The sequence below is a fragment of the Vanacampus margaritifer genome, chromosome 13, assembly GCF_051991255.1.
Source record: "Vanacampus margaritifer isolate UIUO_Vmar chromosome 13, RoL_Vmar_1.0, whole genome shotgun sequence".
Lineage (NCBI taxonomy): Eukaryota > Metazoa > Chordata > Actinopteri > Syngnathiformes > Syngnathidae > Vanacampus > Vanacampus margaritifer.
The window spans coordinates 2,294,541-2,318,807 of record NC_135444.1 but is presented as its reverse complement, the minus strand read 5'-3'; the positions used below and the strand labels follow the sequence as shown (position 1 = coordinate 2,318,807).

Genomic DNA, 24,267 nt, shown 5'->3' with positions numbered 1-24,267 from the left:
GTATATGTTAAGCATTCACTTTATAGGCATACAATATCCTGTGGTTTGATAGCTATGTAATGTAAATGATTGTGCATGATCCTAAAAAGTCTGTCACATGCCACTTGTTCAGGAGTAACCATGCCAAAACTGGACTAATTGATTGACATAGCAATTTCAAATCCTAATTTGTTCTGTATCATAGCAGAGAGTCGAGAAGTCAAGTGTCCTGTGGTGTCTGATGATCTTGGCGGCTCTGGCCACTCGCGAACTTCCAGCTACGCCAGTCAACAGTCCAAACTCTCAGGTAAGGTGGCGGCCATTCTGCTATGAAACAAATTATAAACTCTGGCTGGATTATCATGTGATAATTTGCAATTGAGGTATTTAGTTTTGAAGTTACTTTCCCCAGAAGCTGGGTCAGACAGAAAGATCGGATTTTCATGATCCTCAATTTTCAAGATGAGACCGCAGTCAAAGATGAGAGGAGGTGGAGAGTGAGTCACTGCAGCTCTAATATCCCAATAATTCAAGATGTTGAAGCTGTATTTCCTGCCACGTTGCTTTTGATCGACTTTCAGTCACCATGGTATTAGTGCCACATTTTCTTTAATGATGTTGCAACGTATGCCCGAGAAGCAGGGTTTATTCTGATTTATAACCAGTCAATCACAGGAGACAGGTAACCAGTAACTCACACATTCATACTAAAATGAATATTTCTCTAAGTATTAGTCCAAAAGTACAATTTTTATCTTTGTAACAGCAAACCAAATTAATCGTTACCCAATCAAGCCTTAGAAATCTTTGATAAAAAGCCAATGCGGCACCACCATTGTAACATACTTGTAAAATACTATATGTTAAGTTTCGACAACCTTATTAGGTATTCTGATATCTGTCTGGTGCATAAAATTCTCAATGACGCAGCCCCACCCCCATTAAAAACATTTGTACATCTGCGCTTACAATCAACAAACAGGGTGTTACGGTCTGCATTGAGGGGCGACATCCCCCCCAAAAAGTCTGCCTTTTCTTATAAAGCTATTAAAGAGTGGAATGGGCTCCCCAAATTCCTAAAAAACAACAAACTTTTATAGCTTCTCACGGGCAGTCAAAGGCTGGCTTCTTGAACACCAGTCCTTTTCACACTACTAGTACTTGGGTCAGACGATACCCTCGTGGGTACCGTCTGATGCAGACGTGGGCAATCTCGGTCCTTGAGGGCCGGAGTCCTGCAGGTTTTGGAGGTTTCTCACTTCCAACACAAGCTGATTCCAATCAACAGGATCGTTATCAGGCTTATGCAGAGCTTGCTGATGAGCTGATCATATATCAGCTGTGTTGGAGAAGGGCAACATACAAAACCTGCAGGACTTCGGCCCTCGATGCCCACCTCTGGTCTGATGGATACAGCTACGAGTATAACTGCTGCTGCTACAATAATGGAACTGCTACGACCACTACCTCAGTGAATTATGTATTTTATGCTTGTTATAGATTTTTTTAATATTTGGCTTCTATAATTCCGCACTTTTATAAGGTTTGTAATTTGATGATACAGCACTATGTATTTGGTACTTCGTATGATGTTTGTATGTAATTTTAACTTGCTTTGTTATTTTATTTTATGGAGACTACAGATACAAACTATCATTGTGCTAAATTTGGTGCAGCCATTTTTTTTAATGTTACTGCACACTATCCTTTTAATAAACTAAACTCAAACAAATTTGATTATTTTATTACATATAGTACATAATGTCAGCTGAGTGTATACAGTACTTCATTATAGGTAGTGGGATGATATATATATATATACTGTATATATATATATATATATATATATATATATATATATATATATATATATATATATACATTTTCTTAACCGCTTGTCCTCACAAGGGTCGCGGGGGGGCACTGGAGCCTATCCCAGCTGGCTTCGGGCAGTAGGCGGGGTACACCCTGAACTGGTTGCCAGCCAATCGCAGGGCACACAGAGACGAACAACCATCCACACTCACAATCTCATCTATGGACAATTAGGAGTGTTCAATTAACCTGCCATGCATGTCTTTGGAATGTGGGAGGAAACCGGAGCACCCAACATGTTAGCCGACTTTAGCTAACGTGTCTCGGAAACCTGCCTCGAATAACCCTGAGTTCCTCGACTCGAATGCCACTTTTCAAGATGGATATAAATGGACATAGCAACCAATAAAAGTCAAAATACACCACAATGTGACCATTCAGCACAAAAGTAAACTGAAGATGCACGACACAGCATCCTACCTTGTTGTATAGTAGAAGCGCACACCGTCATCGGTAAACACCGCGGCAAAGGTTTGTAATCCAAATCGAGAGCATCAATTCCGGAATCTCTTTCTTTGACGAGTCTATTTCTACTTTTATGTAAATGTCTGCATTTTACCATGCAGGGAGACAGGGAGAGACTCGATAGCTCAGAGCAGCATGCACCTGCTGCAACCCAGAGTGATGCGACAGTCGGATAAGTGTAAAAGTTGTGAAATGCTGTGTATGTGATAATGTCGGCCAATCTATTAACGTATTGTACATTTCCTACATAATGAAATGTTTTGATCACTCCTCGATGTCGTCACGTCTATGAAAGACCACTCCGACGTGTCATGAGTGAACCGTCTTCCTCAAGTCGCAGAATATCACCACAAATGTTCATTTTATGCTCTTTTAAGTGGGATGAAATTACAATCAAATGAGCTATAAAATGAACGTGATGATCTTTCCAAACAATGCATATATTTGTGGGGACTGGGATCAAGTTGTTTTTACAATTTTACAAAGTTACTTCATTTGAAAAATTAGTCAGCTCATAATATGAAAAAAAAATGCACTGAGCTGTAACCATATATATATATATATATATATATATACAGTATATATATATATATATATATATATATATATATACAGTATATATATATATATATATATATATATATATATATATATATATATATATGGTTACAGCGCAGTGCATATATATATATATATATATATATATATATATATATATATATATATATATATATATATATATATTAGAGCTGTCAAACGTTACAATTTTTTTATCAGATTAATCACATTTTAGAATTTTGATAAATCACGATCAATCACTCAATTAAGAAGGCCTTTTTATCAGCAATTTTTGGGCCACCAAATTTGAAGCGCACGTGTTCTGTGTTAATTCTTTCGGCATTTAATGTTATGAGGACGTCTTCAACATTTTTTGATCGACTGCGCAATCTAAGTTAATTACTTGCGTAATTTAAAATGAAAAAAAAAAAAAGACCCCAGTAGTTTAACATGAACAAATATTCTGAATGTCATACACAAACATTTATTAAATGCTTTACTTTAATGCATGTAGTCATGTTTATTTCTCAAACACAACTTGTGCTAGCTTTAATGAAGCCATCCGCTTTCAAGATAGTATAATCTGTGGTCAAAATTAATAGTGGGATTAATCTGCTTTAATTAATGATTAATGCGCTAATTTTTTGTGATTAATTAATTAGTTAATGCTTTAACTTTGACAGCATGCATATATATATATATAGTGTATATATATATATATAGTGTATATATATATATAGTGTGTATATATATATATATATATATATAGTATATATATATATATATATAGTATATATATATATATATATATATATATATATGAGTACTGCTGGTGTCGGGGAGCTGAATTTCATTAATGGCATCATGAATTCACAGCTGTATTGCTCAATACTGAAAGAAAAGATGCTGCCATCACTCAGTGCCCTTGGTCGTCGTGCACTTTTCCAACATGATAGTGATCCTAAGCACACATCTAAGGCCACTGCTGGATTTCTGAAGAAGAACCGGGTAAAAGTGATTCCGTGGCCAAGTATGTTTCCTGATCTGTACACAGTTGAACATCTATGGGGAATTCTAAAGAGGAAAGTTCAGCATCACTCTCCATTCAGCATCCAGTCTCTAAAAGACGCCATTCTTGAAGAGTAGAAAAAGATGTATGCAACAAAATGTTAATTTCATGCCTAGAAGCTGTGCTGTGATTAAAAATTGTCCAGGCCATACAAAGTGCTAGATTTAGTCATTTTTGTTGAGGGCGTGTACTCATTTTTGCATCACCCTTATTTGAGTAAAACTGAAAAATGTGTAATCTAATTTATATTATTAACCTTACTTTCATGTTATAAGTTAACCAGATGTATATTAAACTTGGTCTTGCCAACATTTTGGAAATTGTTTTTGTATTCATTGAGATATTGTTTAGAATGTTACTTTTCAAAGGGAGTGTACTCATTTACGCTGGCTGAACAATGTGTATATACAGTATATATATATATATATATATTAGAGCTGTCAAACGGTTACATTTTTAAATCAGATTAATCACATCTTAGAATTTTGATTAATCACGATTAATCACTTAATAGAAAAAGGCTTTTTTATCAACATTTTTTTTGTCCCACCAAATTTGAAGAGCGATGGTTATGTTCATTCTTTTGACATTTAATGTTATGAGGACATCTTCATCCTCCTTTTTTTCTAATCGGTTCATTACTTGCATAATTTAAAATGGAGAAAAATAACCACAATATTTTGACATGAATAAATATTCTAAATGTGATACGCAAACATTTATTAAATGCTTTACTTTAATGCATGTAATTATGTTTATTGCTAAAACACAACCTGTGCTACCTTAAACGTAGCCATCCGCTGTCACGCTAAAATATAATCTATGGTCAAAATTAATGGTGCGATTAATATGGGTAATTAATGATTAATGCGATAATTTTTTGTGATTAATCAGTTAACGCTTTAATTTAACGCTTTTATTTGACAGCACTAATATATATATATATATATATATATATATATATATATATATATATATATATATATATATATATATATATATATATATCATTATTGTAACAATTCTCATTTTTTAGTATGTTTTTCAATATTATCGATACTGTTCTTAGCTGATTAGGTGGGGGGGGGGGGATTATTTGCATCGTAACACATTGGTGGGTCCATTTGGAAAATTCTCCTCAAGTAACAAAATATGGTTCCTTCCTCTGTGAAGAGTGACCATATCAAAGCAGAAGAGCTTGTCCTGCCGCCATTACTACATTGTCCATTTCCATTTCAGGCTACAGTACAGGCCATTCCCGCTCATCCAGCATGTCGGACTTCAGTCATCGTAGGAACCATTCAGTTGGAAGCGCCTCAACAGGCATCGGCAGCATCCCCGAACCAAATGAGGACAGAGACAGAGAGTGCAGAACATGTCCTGCTCTGCCTGAACATCCACTTTCCACCACCAACTCTACCTACTCTGTGTGTTCTCCAGTCCGAAGCGCCTCATCCTGTGAGCGGCTCAACAGGTGCGCTTTGACGTATTTCATGTGAAGCCGTAATTGGAAGAAAAATAATGCATTTTTTGTCATGCCCTGTAAATGAAAATTGTTTGTGGTTCAATTTGCATTCATTAGTGTGGAACAGATTTTCAAATTTAAGAAAAAATGCAATGAAGGGTTTTGAAATGTATTTTGTACAGTACTATATATCTCATTATCCAGCCGCATACACTGTGTGTTTGGCCAGGTTTGCCCCGCCTTGCACTTGATGCTGTCAGTGACCAGACTCATCTTCTGGCTGTAGAGATGAGTCTGCTTTCCAGGCTAAACGATTATACTAACCACTGACCTTAAACGATCTTTTCAAGTAGCCAACCTTCCATGATCAACCAGTTCAGTCAGTGTCAACATTGCAAACCCGCATACCTTTTCCTGCCTGCAATAATGTAACAAACCGTACAATTTTTTTTTGTTGTCATACAACCACTAGACTTAACGGCTCTCTCTGATCCTCTCACACACACACGCATACAGGCACACTCGCATGTCATGATGAATAATAACCATAATTGACCCTAGGGGTTGGACGCTACGGGTGCCTCACGATTCGATTCGATTGAGATTCCGATGCATCACTACATTTATTACATTTTATTAAAGTGGCAGTGCAAACTGGTTTATAATGGTGTGTCAACACAAATTTAAAAAAATGCCAATGGCATAATTTGCTGTAACAAATGCCTATAACTTCTCCTATAACAGTACATTTACATAAACATATCAGTCTGATTTAGCGTAACCTGGATTGCGACCAATTGACATTCAGTGATTATTATTACTATTCGTCCTTTGTTGATGGGGGAAGTCAGTGTGCACAAGGCTTGGAATTTGTTTTCTTTTTCCTTTGCGTATAATTGACTTCATTTGAGGAGTAATTTCAAATGTATTTCTTGTGGAGCAATTTTATTATGGGACTGCTGCTTCGCTGCTGCTTGCTTGCAAAGCAAGCAGCACATACTGTATTACAATTCCTAGAAAATGGGCTTATTGTTATTATGGGACTGCTGAGCAAAGCAAGCAGGCACATATTGTTATTCTACCCAGGAAATGGGTTTATTATTATAGATTTTTTCCGCAAAAATGCGGCCCGTACCGTAGATCGCACCGGGACAAATGAGGTATCAAACGATGCGGCTCGATCGGACTCGCTGCGGCATTACTTTTCTAGGAATTCCGACTTGCCATGGCATCGCAATCCCCAAAAAAGTCCCCCAAAAAATCCCATAGGAATGAATGGGAAATGGAAAGACAAAATCACACATCAAGCACATTTTTCCAAGACACGCTGCGCACGCATACGTTATCCGACCGATAAGAATTTTAGCTCATTTTGTAGGAATTTTTCCCATCTTTAGCTCAGTGTCGAAATCTTTTTTAAGGAATTACACATCTCCACCATCTCTTCTCAGATAATATCTTTATATCATATACATCCTTGCTCCAAAAATACAATATAAAAAACGGAAATTTTTTACATTATCTACAAGTTAAAAATATGATAAAGAAAAAAATTCCAACACTTCGGGTTACGCTCCAACCGCCTGTTTTAGCTAAAGATATTAACAAGCTTTCTCCGACAACAACAAAAAAACTTTCAAAAATATATAAGTTACTTTCATATACTGATAAAATGTCTTTACCCATCTCGAAATGGGAGACAGACTTGTCTATAGCACCGGAACCTGACTTTTGGATTCAAGTTTGTGAAAATGCATTTAAAATGACAAAACACACAAATTTACAACTTATCCAATATAAAATTATTCACAGAACATACATTACTCAATATATGATGAAGAAAATGGGACTCTCAGACTCCGACATTTGTCTCCAATGCTTACAAAACACTACAGACACTTATGTTCATGCTTTATGGTTATGTACTCCGGTTATGTATTTCTGGACTAAAGTCTTAGAAAAACTTTCCGCTATTTTGGACTGTAGGATACCTTTATCTCCAAACTTGTGTTTGCTAGGTGACCTAACAACAACTGACTTACCACATAAACAATTTCAATCTACACTTGTAGCCCTTACTATCGCTAAAAAAACAATTCTTGTTAACTGGAAAAATAAACAAACTCTGAATATCGACCAATGGTCTAACCTCCTCATAAATCACATTTTAATGGAAAAAATATCTGCCTCAAATAAAAACCAAATATCAAAATTTATAGAAACATGGTCTACGTATATAGAATTTTTTTACCTAATTCCGGTTACTTAATTCTGTCTGTTAGCGAGAGCCACTACATCGTGATAACTTACATTGATGTTTCTGCATTTGGCAATTTATTATTATATTATATTATTAGTATGGGATTTTTTTTTAATGGGCTTTAGGTGAACTGATGAATACACACACGCACGCACGCACGAACACACACACACACACGCACATACTCACCCACATACAAAAAAAAAAAATATATATATATATATGTGTGTATATGTACTGTATATATATATATATATATATATATGTATATATATTTAAAAAAAAATTATTACATTTTTTTAATTGATTTGTTTGTTTGTTTTTAAAAAAAAGGAGAGCAATGATGATGTCAAATCGAATGAACAATACTGAGCTCTCCTGAAAAAAAAAAAAAAAGGAATGAACGCTCTCCCCCCAGTGCGTGTTCAAAGACAGTGAGTGAAATAGGCTTCTAACACACTCTGTTGAGCAATTAGGCTTTGAGTGGCGGGAACCAAAAAAAGTCTACTTCTATTTCCAAAAGTTTCACTTCAACTCGTCACCATGACCACAATCTTTGCTCACTAGACATCAAATTCTCACATTTTGTAGTGACAAGTCTCTTCTTTCAGACAAACTAACTTTTATTTGGCTAAGGTGTCATTTAGTACCTTTATTTTCACTTTAAGCGAGGACAAGTCGGACGAACTCGCCTATCTCTTCCATGTTAAATTCAGGCGCCTTTCTCTCTCCATTTCTGATAAATCATAAGTTTTCAACCTGCTCTCATTTGGTCATTTTTCAGCCGATTAAAAAAGTGAGAACATGCTCGCGTTCCCCAAACCCTTGTTAAGTCGTGAGAGGCTTTTGTTCCAGGTGTGCGTCTCTCATACAATATCAATGGAATCTGGGTGCGTGACGTCTCCAAGTCAAATGTGCGTGCGTGAAAGTGCATGTTTCTTAAAGGGACAGTGAGATACTTTTAGTTGATGTTGATTATGGTTAACTTCCACATTTCTTGACCGATTCCAGTCGTTTGAATTTTAAACTGTTCAGCTCATTTACATTGTTTTAAATACATTTTCAGGGACAGTGAGATATTTTTAGTTGATGTTGATTATGGTTAACTTCCACATTTCTTGACCGATTCCAGTCGTTTAAATTTTAAACTGTTCAGCTCATTTACAAGAGTCAGCAGTCCCATTCAAAATTTCCGCGGGAATTTTTCTAGTTATAGCAAATATTCTTATATTATCTTCCACCGATTTTTCCGCAAGAATGCGGCCCGTACCGTAGATCGCATCGGGACAAATGAGGTATCAAACGATGCGGCTCGATCGGACTCGGTGCGGCATTATTTTTCTAGGAATTCCCACTTACCATGGCGACACAATACCCCAAAAACTACCCCAAAAAGTGCCATAGGAATGAATGGGAAATGGAAAGACAAAATCACACACCTAAAGCACCTTTTTCCAAGACACGCTGCGCGCGCATACGTTATCCGGCCGATACGAATTTTAGCTCATTTTGTAGGAATTTTTCCCATCTTTAGCTCAGTGTCGAAATCTTTTTTAAGGAATGAAAGCTCTCCCCTCTGTGCGGGTTCAAAGACAGTGAGTGAATTAGGCTTCTACCGCCACTCTGTTGACCAATTAACTTTAGAGTGGCGGGAAAAAAGAAAAGTCTACTTCTATTTGCAAAAGTTTCACTTCAACTCGTCACCATTGCCACAATCTTTGCTCACTAGACGTCAAATTCTCACATTTTGTAGTCACGAGTGTCTTCTTTCAGACAAACTAACTTCATTTGGCTAAGGTGTCATTTAGTACCTTTATTTTCCCTTTAAGCTCGGACAAGTCGGACCAACTCGCCTATCTCTGCCATGTTAATTTCAGGCGCCTTCCTCTCTCCATTTCTGATAAATCATAAGTTTTCAACCTGCTCTCATTTGGTCATTTTTTATCCGATTAAGAAAATGAGAACATGCTCGTGTTCCCCAAACCCTTGCCGTTCTAACGAGCCATTTTTTGAATCTGTATCAAGGGGTGCTTCTCTCATGCAATCTCAATGGAATGTGGGGCGCGTGACGTCTCCAAGTCAAATGTGCGTGCGTGAATGTGCATGTTTCTTAAAGGGACAGTAAGATACTTTTAGTTGATGTTGATTATAGTTAACTTCCACATTTCTTGACCGATTCCAGTCGTTTAAATTTTAAACTGTTCAGCTCATTTACATTTTTTTATGGACAGTAAGATACTTTTAGTTGATGTTGATCATGGTTAACTTCCACATTTCTTGAGCGATTCCAGTCTTTTAAATTTTAAACTGTTCAGCTCATTACCAAAGAGTCAGCAGTCCCATTCAAAATTTCCGCGGGAATTTTTCTAGTTATTATTATTGTTCATATCTATGTTTGTTTTTTGGGAGCAGCCGGTTAATTCCAGGTACGAAAAGCAAGGGTTTTATTAACCAATAATAAAATGACAATATACTGTAGCAAATGATCAATTGTTTTTCTTTTTCCATATGATCAACAGTTTTTATTTTTTTTAATTCTTAAATTTAAATTTTTTAATTCATGTAAAGCAGGAAACTATTTGTGTACAGCTGAACCTTGCGTTACGAACGACCTGTTTCATTATGCAAACCGTGGGCCATACTGTGTGTGCGTTTCAGCTATTTAACCATAATATGCTCTGTGCCTCATGGTGCCTCATAACTCATTGGCATAGTTGTGCGGATATTTTTTTTACTCTTAATTAGACCTCATTGAGCTCCTAATTAGCCCTTCATTGGGACGTTTAGCCTGGCAACCACAAGAAACGCCCAGTACACACTGGCTGCGTAAATGCGCAACGGCATCCGTGCGAACGCCGCAAGGAAAAGAAACCATTTGAGTCTGCGTGTAAAGACATTTTCACAAGAACATCCCTGTCGTAGCATGTGTGTACCATTTTAAAATGCCGTTCCAGATTCCTTTTCTTTGCCAGTACCATGTTGCATTGAAGATTAAACAGACAAGCTTATAACTAGAATACACAAAAAATATGTAACTTTCTATTGCTGATCGCTAGCTCTAAGCGACTGCTGACTGCTACCAGCTTCCTTTGATGCAGGCCACACGCCACATAGGTTAAAGCTGAGTTAATTCTCCCCCCCCCCCTCTTTTTTGGCGGGGGGAGACGTGAGACTGAACAAATGCATAGGCTGTAAAAGTGTACATTATCAAAAAATATATAATAACACGCACAACACAGCCAGACCAAAAAAAACCCTCTTTTCCACCCTCTACACCCCTCGCAGTCGACTACGATCGACTAGTTAGACACTCCTGCCTTAAAATAATATGCAATAATTAGGGATCTTCGATAACACTTTTTTGGAAACAGATACAGATACTCATATCTTCCGTACTCACAGATACCGATACCAATAGTACTTACGGTAGATGAATTTCCAAAAATAAAACAATGACAGATATTTTTTTTAAATGACATATATATCCCAACTATAGCAAATTTCCTTAAAATTGAATGAAATGAATGGAAATTATTATTTTTTTCAATTTGCTCATAAAAGTCATTTTGCATAGAGCACAATTTCCAAAATCTATAAATAAGATGAAACAAATAATCCAGTGGTCAGAAAAAAAAGTCCCAATCAAAATATGTGGTTGTACAACTTCTTTTTAAGGAATACAGTGAAGTGCAAAGAATTCAATTCAATACAATAGGGTTTCAAGTAATTTAATAATATCTACCATGTTAAGAATTCCTCAAGCTGTTTAATATGTGATGTTTAATAATATATTGTTTTGAAATCCATGCTTTTAATTTGGAAGCCTGCTCTATATAGGAATTAGTATACATAAAACCCAAAGGGAAACGAAAACGCCACTTTTCAAATATAATGTAGTGTGTATAAGAGCTATAATTAGCGTCTGCAAGGGCCGTTCTATTTTTAGCACTGCAGCTCGATGACGAGGCAATTAAGTGCCCAGCAAACCTAAACGAGGCGATTAAACATGGTGAAGCTACAAACATATATAAACCACAGATATGGGTGATAATACTCACAACAAGAGTACTTACTTATTCTCAGTAATGCACACTGAAATGGCGTTGCTGGAAGTAATGAAATGTACAAGTCTTAGCTCATAGGAGACACACAGAAAACGAACGAGACGGAACAAAACTTTCGTTCCTGACCAAAAAATGGCCACAAGAGCGGGGGCCGATACCAGTATCAATATCCGTTGCGAGTACCATTACCATGAAATGTGACCTGGTATCGGCCAGATACCTGGTATAGGTACTCGCCCATCCCTAGAAATAATCATATACAACCTCACAATGTCCTTTTCTGCCCAACTGTAATAAACTAATGAATGTCTTCTATCAGGATGTCCTCTGCTTTCATGAGAATATGAAATGCAGTCTCAGCAACATTATTTCATGCTAAAAATAGCTTTGACTGCCAAACAAATCCCGAGTCGCGATGACAGCTTAGTGAAATGTTTTATTGAAGGAATAAAAATAGCCATTTATGTGAAAACAACTGCCAAATACAATTCATGTGTTTCAGAGGCAGCACAAAATGACTCCCAAATATCCTGTTCTCAGGCATCCAGTGAAGCAGGACTCTATGGAGTCTCAGCTAAAGAGAATGGATGATACTCGAGTAGATGCTGACGACGTGGTGGAAAAAATCCTCCAAAGCCAAGACTTCACACCTGACCTTCTAGACTCTAGTGCAGAAGGTAACACATGCACATGCAATATCGCGTTCTTTCTCAGACTTTTGTGGGTTACACTCTCCCAATCTACAGTATATGGAGAGAAGAGCGCATCAGTACTTTTAGTTTGAGCTTTCCAGAATAGAGGTTAATGACTTTCATTCATGCACACACACAATAAACTATGTTTTTCCTATTATGTGCGCATTTATTATTTAATCTACATGGTAATATAAACAGCTACTTGGAAAGGAGGAACAAATAATGAGAACTTAATAGAATAATATACAATGAACCATCTCTGCACAAGGTGATGGAAACCAGACAAACGTGGGACTCAGGCTGACCTAACCACTTCAGCAATCACCATTTTGTAAACTTTCCGGTAAATTCTGAAAATATTTAACTCGGTGTGTCGATGTTTTGGCCCCCAAACGAATGTAGATAAATTAAGAAGTTGATCCTTATCTGAGCCTCACAGTTGGAGGCCAGGGTGGCCGTTTGAACAAAAGGATGGCCCAAAAAAAAAAGGTTTAAAAAAATTAATAAAAGAAAAGGCCAAAAAATTTGCTATCATGTCTTAGTCTATCATGGAAGTGTCATGATTTGGGTCAGCTGGTGGGCTCCGCCCACCATACACACCTGCTGCCCATCATGCCATCAGACCTCAATAAAAGCCTGATGGACACAGCAAGGAGTGTCGGGTGATTACTCCGAGACGCCGCTCTCTTGACCCGACTGTACTCGTCCTACAAGTGTTTTCTCCTGCTGCCCATGACTGACCTTTTTTGCCGCCACTGTGCGTGCTTTTGAGTTTGTTTGTGATCCGCCTGTGCGCGTGAGTTTGTGTTTACTTTTGTCCGCCTGTGTGCGTGATTTTGTGTTTGCGTTTATCACTACATTAAATCAAAGTTATCCGCATTCCTGCCGTGGCTCGCCTTCCTCACTGCATCTGGGTCCTCCCTTCTCAAGCCGTGACAGGAAGGCTAAAACAAATATGTGTACATCAGACAAACACTGCATATATTCACAATATTTCAGAGATATATTTAACAATACATAGATGTGAAGTTGTGCTGTGTCAGTCCATTGTAGAAAACACAATGAGCATCTGCAGTTTTTGTAGTTGCCTTTTGGGGTCGCCATTGAAACACTGTTGAGATGGGTGTCAGATGTTTATTGGAAAGGTAGTTAAGTCTAGTCTGTCTATCTTTGATCTTTCAAGTTTGACTGGACCAGACTCTGCATTCCTCAGGGGTTGACATAAATAAGGGTCGACATGAGGTGTTTGATTTATTCACTTTCTATTGAACGTTTACCTTCCACTGAAGTGTCCTCACCCCAGCCTTTGAAGAAAGCGCCAGATTCTTGGGAAAGATTACCACTAAAGTGTCCCTTTTGTGGCCTGTGTAGCAATGGCCAATATTGAGAACTGGTGATAATTGCTACATAGTACAGATTAATTTATTGCTTGTGTTTAAAAAAAAAAAATGGGTAAAGGACCTTGAAAAATATTTTGCAATTAGATTATTTTTGGTTCAGCCCTAATTGAATTAGTGTGCCAGTCCCAGTTCTGAACCTGCTCAAAGCAGGAGAGGCAAATGGCTGACCGCACATTGCAGAATGACATGATTGTATTTGTATTTTCAGAGGAGGGCTTACGTCTGTTTGTTGGGCCTGGAGGAAGTACAGCTCTTGGAAGCCATCATCTTCCTACCAGGTAAGATATGAACTATTCTTTGGTTGCTCATTTAATGTTTAGGATTCAAACTTACTGTGTGTATAAAACAATTTAAGTTGGACGTTTTAAAATGTCATCATCATAAAACCTTGATTAAGTTCTCCCTCCATTTGCCACTTGTTCTATTTCGGGTCACAGAAAAGCAGATTGCACTCCTGATTTGTCATTCAATCTCAGACTTCAGACTAGTAACCATTCATCCATCCCAGTATAAAACAAGGATCACCATTGTAGTGTCCTGCCACCGGAGCTGCAGCGTGGGCGTGCGGCAGCTCAACAGGGGACCCGCACAAAAAACACAAACGAAGAAGGGTGGGCAACAATACTCACCAAGTACAACCAAGCAGGAAGTGTGTGCAAGCATCAAGCTCGCGACTTAAGGACGCTACTTTGCAGAGATCAATGATGGGAGAAGAAAAAACACCAGATTTCTGCTTAGTGTGGCACGTGTCATGAAATAATATCGTGCAAAGGAGGTTGCAATTCTAAATGGAAATTTTGTCTTTTAACTTCTGTTATTTATCTCACTTAAAAGTAAAAAAACAAACAAACAATAAAACAACCTTGAAGGGGAACAAATTCAGTCACAATTAGCTTATTTATTTCAGAGTCTTTATATACAAAAATACAATGTGCTGAGAGGAACCTCAACATACTGACAAAAGTGGCACTCAGTAAGGGCACAATTCTATATGACAGAGTAAAATCCTATATGACAAAATAAGAGTGACTAGACTAGACAAACTATCATCATAAAGGATACAGCAACTGCTTAAAAGAGTGGAGTGCCCTCTCCGGGTCGGGGATGAGATCCTGCTGCAAGTGGAGGAGTTCAAGTATCTTGGCGTCTTGTTCACAAGTGAGGAGGGCAGGTTGGAGCGGGAGATCGACGGACGGTTCGGTGCAGCGTCTGCTGTGATGTGGACTGTATCGGTCCGTTATGGTTAAGAAGGAGCTGAGCCCAAAGGCGAACCTCTCGATTTACCGGTCGATCTATGTTCCTACCCTCACCTATGGTCACGAGCTGTGGGTCCTGACCGAAAGAACACGATCCCGGATACAAGCGGCTGAAATTAATTTGCTCCTCAGGGTCTCTGGGCTCTCCCTTAGAGACTGGGTGAGAAGCTCAGTCATCCGGGAAGGACTCAAGCCGCTGCTCCTCCACGTTGAGTGGAACCAGATGAGGTGGCTGGGATGGTGGTTCGGATGCCTCCTGGCGCCTCCCTAGTGAAGTGTCCTGGGCACGTCCCACCGGGAGGAGGCCTTGGGGACAACCCAGGACACACTGGAGAGACAATGTGTCCCGGGTGGCCTGGGAACACCATCCCTTCAGAAAAGTTCTAAGAAGTGGCTGGGGAGAGGAAAGTCTGGGGCGCTGCCCACGCAACCCAAACCTTAATAAGCAGTTGAAAATAAATGGATATTTATTTATAGTTTGAATTAAAATATGAGTATTTGGCATGTGGTCTACTAACCCCCACCCCCCAAAAAAGGCTTTCATAAGGAAAAAAATGCATGGGTAGGGCAAAACTTGCATGCATAGATTTGTCTTTTTTATGTTTTATTTTGTCATTTAACATTGCAGGGTTGGTGCTGGAGCGTACGAGCAAGTGGTGATCAAGCGTTAATCTAGATTATGCCTGCCCACCTCCAACCCCCAAAAAATGGAAGCAGGATTGTGACCATTTCTTTCTGTTACATATCACATATTAATGATCGGTCTTGTATTTGGTGCACAGTGAGTGGCAGACATCACAATACCGCCTCCATGTGTTCTTACCTACAACCGAACACTTTCACGCTTTCTAACACCACTATAATGTGCAGTCAAGTGGTTCTGTGTGTCAAAAGTTCTTTTTTGACTTATTTTTATTATTAAGGGCTGCCTATGTTGTTACCATCCACACATTTCCACAGCAATTTCATTTTTGGACCAAACTGCTTGGAAGAATGTCAACTAGGGAAAAACCCAAACAAAACAACTTCTTCAAAGAGAAAGATAATGCCATGCATTTTCATGCCGACATTCATCTGAAAGAGGCAGATAATGCGAGTCGCTGAGCGTGTCAGTGGCTAAAGCGTGCATTTTGATGGACTTAACTTCAAAACGGCTTACTTTGGACTATTTTAGTACAGTACTTAACAGCCATGTTGCCAGTTATAGTATTGATGTTGTACACTACGTCTAATATTTGTTTTTATCTTCATTAACCCTTTAGACCCACAGAGAGGCCAATAGACAAGTATCAATGGTCATTGAAGCACACTAGTTTCAAATATGAATGCATATTGTTTTACTGCTGCACCTCTAGGCTGCAAAGCGATAATATAATATAGACTGGATTATAATTAGGACATACAGTCATTCATGTCAATTATGTCAAGTATCATGTCAATGTGCTTTGAGTTGCAGTTACCGGGGAGGTTATCAAGCCTATGCATCGTACAAATCCCAATTTAACTAGTGAAAAAATGGTGGAATTCCATTCCATGGAATCTCCCTTCCCCTATAGTCAAAAAAAAGGCTTAGCGCACGTTTTAGGGGAATTGTCCACTTGCGGATAAAAGCTCAAAAATTTGTATGAGGATTCCTTGGGACAATAAAATAATTTAACACTAGTAGCCCAACTCAGATATCAGAAATATTCATATAGAATACAAAAGTAGTTTTTTATTTGTAATTCTTGAGTTGTACTCAATCATAAGAATGACATGGGTGATGTTTTTGTTTGTTGTACACTTACAAAGGTGAATCTGATTTGACACCTCCAAAGTTATGTATAAAATGGAGTATGGTAGCTGTTCAGTGTTTATCCTCCATAAAGTACTGCACAAAATAGACAGATTTTAAATAAAGTGTTGTGTTTATTAAGAGCTCCCTCCAGTTTTGTTTAAGATTTAAGCATTAAATTGTTCTCATAAATTAAGCCTTACTCTAAAAATGAGAGATATTTATATCATGCATTTGCTGAAAAAATACACACACACAAAACAAGATCTGATTTATAAAGCAAGTGAAGTGATGAATACTGGTTATTCATTCCCCTACCCCTGAGACCCAGGAGAGAAAGAAGAAAAAAATCCTGTTGCTGTGCCTGGACAATACGAAACGGAGAAATCTCAACCATTTGTTTATACAATAATAATAATAAAAAATAATATATAAAATAGGGGTGCGACTGGAATTTCCCCAGACCAGGCTTTCCAAGTAAGGGGCGGTCATTAATCGCGCATAAAAATAAAAATAAATAGTGGCGTTAAAGGAAGTCATAAGTCATTTACAAGGTTCACATCATGTATGTAAAATAGTTAGCTGCTCTGTCAGAAGCAGAACATGACCAATGTTTGACAATGGTGACATCATCACAACCAGACCGACCAACAAGAGTTACCAAGGGAACATAAAGAAGAGCTCTGAGATTGAATTATGGTAAAATTGCAAATGCAATTGTGACAGCTAGAAAGAAGGCACAGCTAGATAATTATGACGCAGATTCATTTGTATTTTTCATTCCAATAACAACGTTACTGATGATACTTCATGTTCTGTGACTTCTCAAATGCCAAAACAAGTCCAGTATAGAGTCTTTCCATTAAGACGCTATATTTGTTGTGGGGGTGAACCGTTGAGAACTCTTCGGACGCGTGCCGTTGCATCAAAACACAAAAATGTTTAGTTGTGTGGTCAAAAACAATTTAATTCCAATAAAGTCCGATGCATAACACGATCCTTTCCACATAGAACAATAACAGTCAAAAACTGTTTGCCTCCAAGGTTCACACGCACACCTGACACTCATTACTTTGAGCTTAATTGAATTATTTCCTGGGGGCACAAGCACCACCATGCGGCCAAACCCAGGAATGAAGGAAGGAAAAACAAAGAACACTGTAATATGGCTCCAACATCCAGTTTAACACATTTGGAAGTTATCTGATCATTTTATGGTGTATATAGTCTGAAAAATACTAGGCGAATTTTTACATAATTTAATAATAAAAAAAAAACGATCGACTCTAAGGAACCACCAAGCAAAAAATGGCGCTTTTATCCGCAATTGCACAATCCTTTCACTAAGCCACCAGACTATAAGAAGTCACATCCAAGTGTGGTGTTTACAATATTAATTTGCACAAATGTCCTGTCAGATTTATTTGCAAGTCTAGTATTTGCTTTTGTGTATGGTTTGTTCCGACCACTTCAAAGGAGAAGTCTGCACAAAAACATGTATTTTAGAATCAGTATTTTTTTGTATTTAGCATGATTTAAATGTCATGTTGAAAATGCCAAGATATTACCGTGTTTGATGTATTATTTCATCATCAATATTGTGCCATTTTTGCTATGTTGTATTGTTTACGAAACGTGTTGAAAATGATTTTAGTGTTGTCAAAGAATGTTGAGTCAGGTTATCATGTACTTGTTTTACCTGTGTGCCACAGGTGAAGTCACGTGGGTAACTAACATGTTGTTACAAACATGGTTGCGTCCTCTCTTCTGTGAAGCTGTTGTCTATAAAAGTGCTACTTGTATTTTTCTGTAAAGTGATGTTTTAACTCCAGTGGTCCCCGTTTCCCTTCAGATTATTTTTGTTTCCTTAAACTGTGCTGGATGATGTGTACCTTACACTGTTGAATAAAATCAAATCAAGTTACACAAACACATGTGCTTTAGAATTTTTTTAATTGTCTAACTTCCTGTTTTACTCTCCAACTGAGTTGGACACATACAAATCCATCTCTCAGTTTTCCTCTTCCACATGGCTGCTCTCTGCATAGCCACTGTCCGTCAGATGATTAGGATCTTCATCTTCTAGGTCTAGAAACACACAGTGACCACCACAGGTACCATTGGCTCTTAATTGCATATGATAAATGTAAGATCTTCAGTTTAAAAGGTTGATGTGATAATTGCCATTTAAAGATGTAGAAAGAGCGCAATCGTACCGTGTTCCAAACTGCAGATAATTACAGCAGAGCGTGACCGATTCATTTGAATTTGGGGATCATCTATGATGAGTTGACTCAGATTTCCCAGACTTCCACTCAGCTCACGTAACTTGGGGCAGCAATTCCACAGCAAGTGCAGGGGAACAGACACATACCTGAGACAGATAACATGGAGCAATACTTTATTTCACTGGTATCATTTGACGGTTGATCTTTAGATAAAAGGCTGATTTCGACTTGCAGTTGTTTTTAAAAAGAAGCAGTTTGTATCACAAATCTGATGTAGGATCAAATTGTGTCCATTCATTCAAATAGGATGACTTGAATGTGATTTCATACCAAAACATGATGTAATAGAGATCCTGACATTGACGTCACGCATCCCAAAATGGCCATTAGCGCAACCATTTTGGCAGCATAGAAAACGCATCTGCCACTGACTAAACAGCAACACTTTAACACTAAAAATGATTAACAGCTATTGTGGACGAGAAGAGGCAAAAAAAGGATCGAACATGTCCAGTGTACCATGTGCTGCTATGGTTTAATAGATATTACACAGTTGAATTTAATAACTGACCAACACCCTAAAGAAAACTTTTTACTGCATGAATTACGGCGGCTGCTGCCCAATTAACAGCTGCTGAGTTGCTAACATACATAAAAAACACTGCAACACTTGCGTCAAACTGCCAATTTCGATGGCATTTTGACGACACATAAAGGGTAAATAAATCGAGATTGTACAAACTTGTAAAGGCTTTGTATGATCACATTTGAAAGCACTCACCGGCAACAAAGCAGGTAATTCCACGAAGCAGCGTCGCCAAGTTGAAAAAAAAAAGCCCTCCTGACACTTCATCGGCAATCTACCCCACCCCTATGTCCACCCCACGCATGTACTGTATATCATGTCCTTTTCATCAAAGTGACTGTCAATGCTCTTGAGCGGAAAGTTGACGGGTAAACGCTTGTATTAGCCCTCCTCGCCATTGTAGCTTAATAACGCTGCACCAATACTTTCCTGCCGCTGTCACGTGACATCAGGATTTCTATAAAATACTAAATTGACTATTTAGTTAGCAGCAGTTGTGTTCAGAATGTCAATTTGTGTTGAAATGAACGAATGAAGCTCATAATCCTTGGAAGAAATTGTGCTCATTTTAAAACAACATTTATCCAATGTGTTATTCTTTTACAGACACCAAGTGAAGCAGTAAGAGGTTGGTCAAAAAAAGAAATAAAAGCCAATGCAGAGGAGCTGGAATGTCTGTTGCTTCAATCAGTGGCTTGACTGAGTTGAATATGAAGACAAAACTAGATACATTGTAGAAGTCTGGATGACCCACATCTAATATGGCCACCACACAGACACGGTACAAATGTACAATGTCAGTGACTACTCAAGAGTTCAGTACTAGTACTGGTATCGGTAAAAAAAAAAATCAAACACCCCTAATTTTGATTATATTTCATTTTCATCATTATATATTCGTCCTTTTTAATGAAACTCTGTTCTATTGATGTGCCGCCACTGAGTGCAACAGAAGTTACCAGGTGCCAGACGTTCACCTTTCAAGCAACCAATTAATACCGCTCAGATGGCGGTCATCAAAACAAAATGACATTCCTGGTGTGGTGGCAATGGATACACACCTGTGTAATGTGTGACACTGCGATTCGTGACCATTTGTCCAGAAGATCTCTCCGTACTCTTCTCCTCCTGGCTTGTCCTTCTCCACAGGATTCTCCTCTTTTCACATAAATCATAGAAATACTCATTAATTGTCCATGTACTGAGCCAAGTCTATTAAGATAAATATTCAATAACACCTGGTTAGCACAATTGCTATTAGCCAACTGGCCAGACTCTTACCTGTCAGTTTATCCAGCCATTTGTTTTTCATCTTCTCTGCCCAATACAACAACTCACTAACCAGGGTCTTCCGCAGGATGTTTTGGTCACGCAGGCTGGGATAAGTCACACTATAAAGCTAATCAGGAAACACATTTACAATAATTGCGAGGTTTATCACTCACTGTCAACAAAATTGTACAACTCATCTCTCCACTTACCAGCGTGTATGAGAAATGATCTTCTGCATTGTCACCTAACATGAGGCCACCACGCCTGCGAAACACGCCAATCTGGGTGCAGAAGCCGATACCCTCCTCTTGGCCTGGGGGAGCTTGACCCACACCAGTGAACTCAGCTTCATAGCCAAACTCTGAACAGACATTCAGGGACCTGGAAACAAACGCTAGCTTCAAGCTCTTATTGTCCATTCAGTCCAACACAGAACGTTTAAAATCCTACGGGACAAAATTTTTCTTCAAATAGTGGCAGGCAACTTAAGCATTCCAGGAATTATACGCAACTTAGTTGTTGCCCCCAGTTATTCTTGACATTCCTCTAGTTCTCCAAATTAGCCCTTATTTTAAACTCACATTTTGCTTAAAGGAAAACTGCTGTTTAATATAATTTTCTAAAAAAATGCATTTGTTGTTTTAGAGCAGTGGTGCCCAAACTCGGTCCTCGAGGGCCGGAGTCCTGAAGGTTTTGTATTTCCCTGCTCCAACGCACCTGTTACAATGAACAGGATCGTTATCAGGCTTAAGCAGAGCTTGCTGATGAGCTTCAGGTGTGGCGGAGAAGTGAAACATCCAAAACCTGCAGGACTTTGAGGACCGAGTTTGGACAACACTGGTTTAGAGTGTTTTGAGTGAAAAACCCAACTATATGATAAACTGATATGACTGATCTATTTATTTATTTATTTTAATTGTAGTTTCAATATTTGTTAAATTGTTTTTTAAACACCTTAAGCCGTATCCCACTGAGTGGGAGAACGTTTGAGAGTGTTTACAAAGGTAGCGAATATTGACAGGGTTTGTTCAAGATTGCAACGTTCGCTATATGTTCGCCACTTGCGAAGTTGAACAAATACTAAAGGACAAAATATTGTAAAACTCAAATGTTCTATTTGTAATTATTTTTTTACTTTTATTTATTATGTATTTTTTAATTAATCGTCTGATTAATCATTTATGAAATTTTTATTCTGCCAAATATCAGAATCAGTCTAATAAAATCCATATCAGTTGGGCCCTATGAAATTGTCCATTGGTGTAAATATTGTTTGGGTACGAGACCTGTGGTTGGCTGGCTAGGTGATTTGGTGTGCTAGGCAAAAGACGCAAATTTTGCTGAGCAATCGACGAATGACGGATTGACAGTTTATCTTGAAATATTGACGGATTGACGATGTCCTGACTGTTGATGATTGCCGAATGACGGATGCTCAAAATTTATTGACGCACCCATCTCTGTATGAATATACTTTGTTTTGTTTTTTTTTAATAAAAACTTCACAAAAAAATTTGGGTGGAAACAACAATATTCACACATACTGTACACTTCTTCATTTGCTTTCTTTTTTATTTTCATGATTTATTATTAAATATAATAACTTCTTGTACATTATATAAGTTAGTGGGGGTAGGATTAAGGATAGGATAAGTTCTTGTACTTCTTCCTATGTCCCTTTGAACATGTAAATACTGACTTTACTAATAATTATTTTCCTTTTTAACTTTTATTTTCTTTCTTTCACTTTTATTTTGTATTGCATTTATATGTTCAATAAACACATCAAAACAAAACACTAATTATTATTATTAGCCCTCTCCACTAGGTGACTGCTTAGTTCGCCTATGACCAGGGCTGGCAACCAGTCCAGGGTTATACCCCAACGCTCACAGCTAGAATGTGCTCGAGCTCACCCATGTCCCAAATAAAGACAAAAGCTATCAAAAAATGATGTATGAAATGCATTTATACAAAAAAAAAAAGGCTGGCTGAACAATTGCCATCCCCCCCGCACCCACGATTTGTGTTATGTTGGTGTTGGACTTATCCTATCATTTTCCCTCACTTTCTGCACACTGTCTACTAAAAAAATAAATAATAATAAACATACCAGGATTGGAACGCCACTCTGGTCCACTCAAACTTGTGGTCACTGTGCCTGAAACCAGACATTCCAGGAAAAAGCCGGTTGAACTCCGAGTTTGGGGTGCTGATGATCACCGTTTGCGGAGCCATGTATCCAAAGACCACCTCAGAAAACCGGTCCAAATCATCAAGAGGGAGGTGCTCAATGCTGTAGACATCCAAGGAGCAGAGTGAGTGAGGGCATGGAAATAAATAAATAAATTAATTAATTAATTTTAAATGACTATTAAGAAAAAAAAACTTACAGCTCAATGCTGGTCACCAAATCGAATCCTCTTAAGCGAGCATCTTTTTGTGTGACAGAGCCCTGGTAGAGCTGCACACACAGTTGATCATAAGTTGGCTGCAGATAGTTTGTAGATATAGGAGCCAATCCATGCCTGTGGAAGGTTAACATTGGCATCACAAAAACTGGTTTGATCAGATACAAGTGTTCATTAGGATGAGCTGACATTCGAACCTCTTGACTGTGAGGCAGATGGGCTAATTATTAATGTAGTATGCATGCAATGGTCAGATTTGTTTACACATTTTGTCTCTTGTCTGTTAAAATACATGCCAAGAACATGCTAACCCCATTACATGGAAATCGTTTGAGAAATATTTATGTAGTACGAGGCACACTAACATCTTTTTCCTCAGTTTGGCGCCATTGATGTCAACTCCGACCAACAATTCAATTTGACTGTGAAACCTGAGCTTTTGAAGAAGGTTGCACTCAGCGCAGCCCAAGTCCACCACCTACACAAAATATAAAATATCATTAACAAATTGTAATGTGGATATTTTCAGTGTTGATGTCGTGACTTAGTGAAAACAAGGACGACACCTACCAGGCCATGAGTTCAACGCTGACTGGGTTCATTACGACCAGGTGATCAGTCCAAAAGAAATAAATCTTACCTTTTTGGGGTTATTCCTCCTGACAAAGTCGACAACAAAGTCATGTCTCTGCCCGTGAAGCGACGGTGTGAACAACGGACTCATTTCCCCACGCTGTTTTGTAGTTTCACTCGCAGCTTTATTTAGAGTTAGAACTTGTTATTGACACTCCTAACGCTAGATGGCGACGTTGGCTATTGAGCAACTGTTTTTGTTTGTTTTGGTTTTCAAAGAAGCACAACAAGGATAAAATAAAGTATTTAACAGGTAAACTTTGGTCACCAAACAAGT

General features: G+C 38.1%; 2 protein-coding genes across 8 annotated transcripts in view; one reads left to right on the top strand and one right to left on the bottom strand.

Annotated features, from left to right (window-relative positions):
* fam102bb (family with sequence similarity 102 member Bb) overlaps nucleotides 1–24,267 on the top strand; it is a 96,909-nt gene that overhangs the window by 30,360 nt on the left and 42,282 nt on the right. For 4 of the 7 annotated variants that reach the window (XR_013296466.1, XR_013296467.1, XR_013296464.1 and 1 more), the window contains 4 exons: nucleotides 185–286; nucleotides 5,186–5,420; nucleotides 12,276–12,412; nucleotides 14,039–14,108. Coding sequence is in view for 2 of the 7 variants with exons in the window: in XM_077584682.1 (XP_077440808.1) it covers nucleotides 185–286; nucleotides 5,186–5,420; nucleotides 12,276–12,412; nucleotides 14,039–14,108; nucleotides 15,715–15,757 (587 nt within the window). In the remaining 5 variants the exon portion in view is untranslated. Of the gene's footprint in view, nucleotides 1–184; nucleotides 287–5,185; nucleotides 5,421–12,275; nucleotides 12,413–14,038; nucleotides 14,109–15,714; nucleotides 18,791–20,280; nucleotides 22,479–24,267 lie in introns of those variants that run through there. The other 3 variants (XM_077584683.1, XM_077584682.1, XR_013296465.1) reach the window with 3 other exon arrangements.
* henmt1 (HEN methyltransferase 1) lies at nucleotides 18,797–24,163 on the bottom strand. The gene is made up of 9 exons (XM_077584684.1): nucleotides 23,998–24,163; nucleotides 23,723–23,835; nucleotides 23,340–23,474; nucleotides 23,060–23,242; nucleotides 21,156–21,327; nucleotides 20,956–21,073; nucleotides 20,736–20,832; nucleotides 19,077–19,234; nucleotides 18,797–18,948 (listed from the first exon to the last, which is right to left on the bottom strand). The coding sequence occupies exons 1-9, from the start codon at nucleotides 24,079–24,081 to the stop codon at nucleotides 18,872–18,874; spliced, it is 1,137 nt and encodes a 378-aa protein (XP_077440810.1). The 5' UTR covers nucleotides 24,082–24,163; the 3' UTR covers nucleotides 18,797–18,871.

Coding starts and splice junctions, on each gene's coding strand:
- henmt1 (XM_077584684.1), bottom strand. CDS start 24,081: ATGAGTCCGTTGTTCACACCGTCGCTTCACGGGCAGAGACATGACTTT. Junction 23,475..23,722: donor GCCAAACTGAGGAAAAAGAT/GTTAGTGTGCCT, acceptor AACCTTCCACAG/GCATGGATTGGCTCCTATAT. Junction 21,328..23,059: donor AGAGTGGCGTTCCAATCCTG/GTATGTTTATTA, acceptor GTTTGTTTCCAG/GTCCCTGAATGTCTGTTCAG.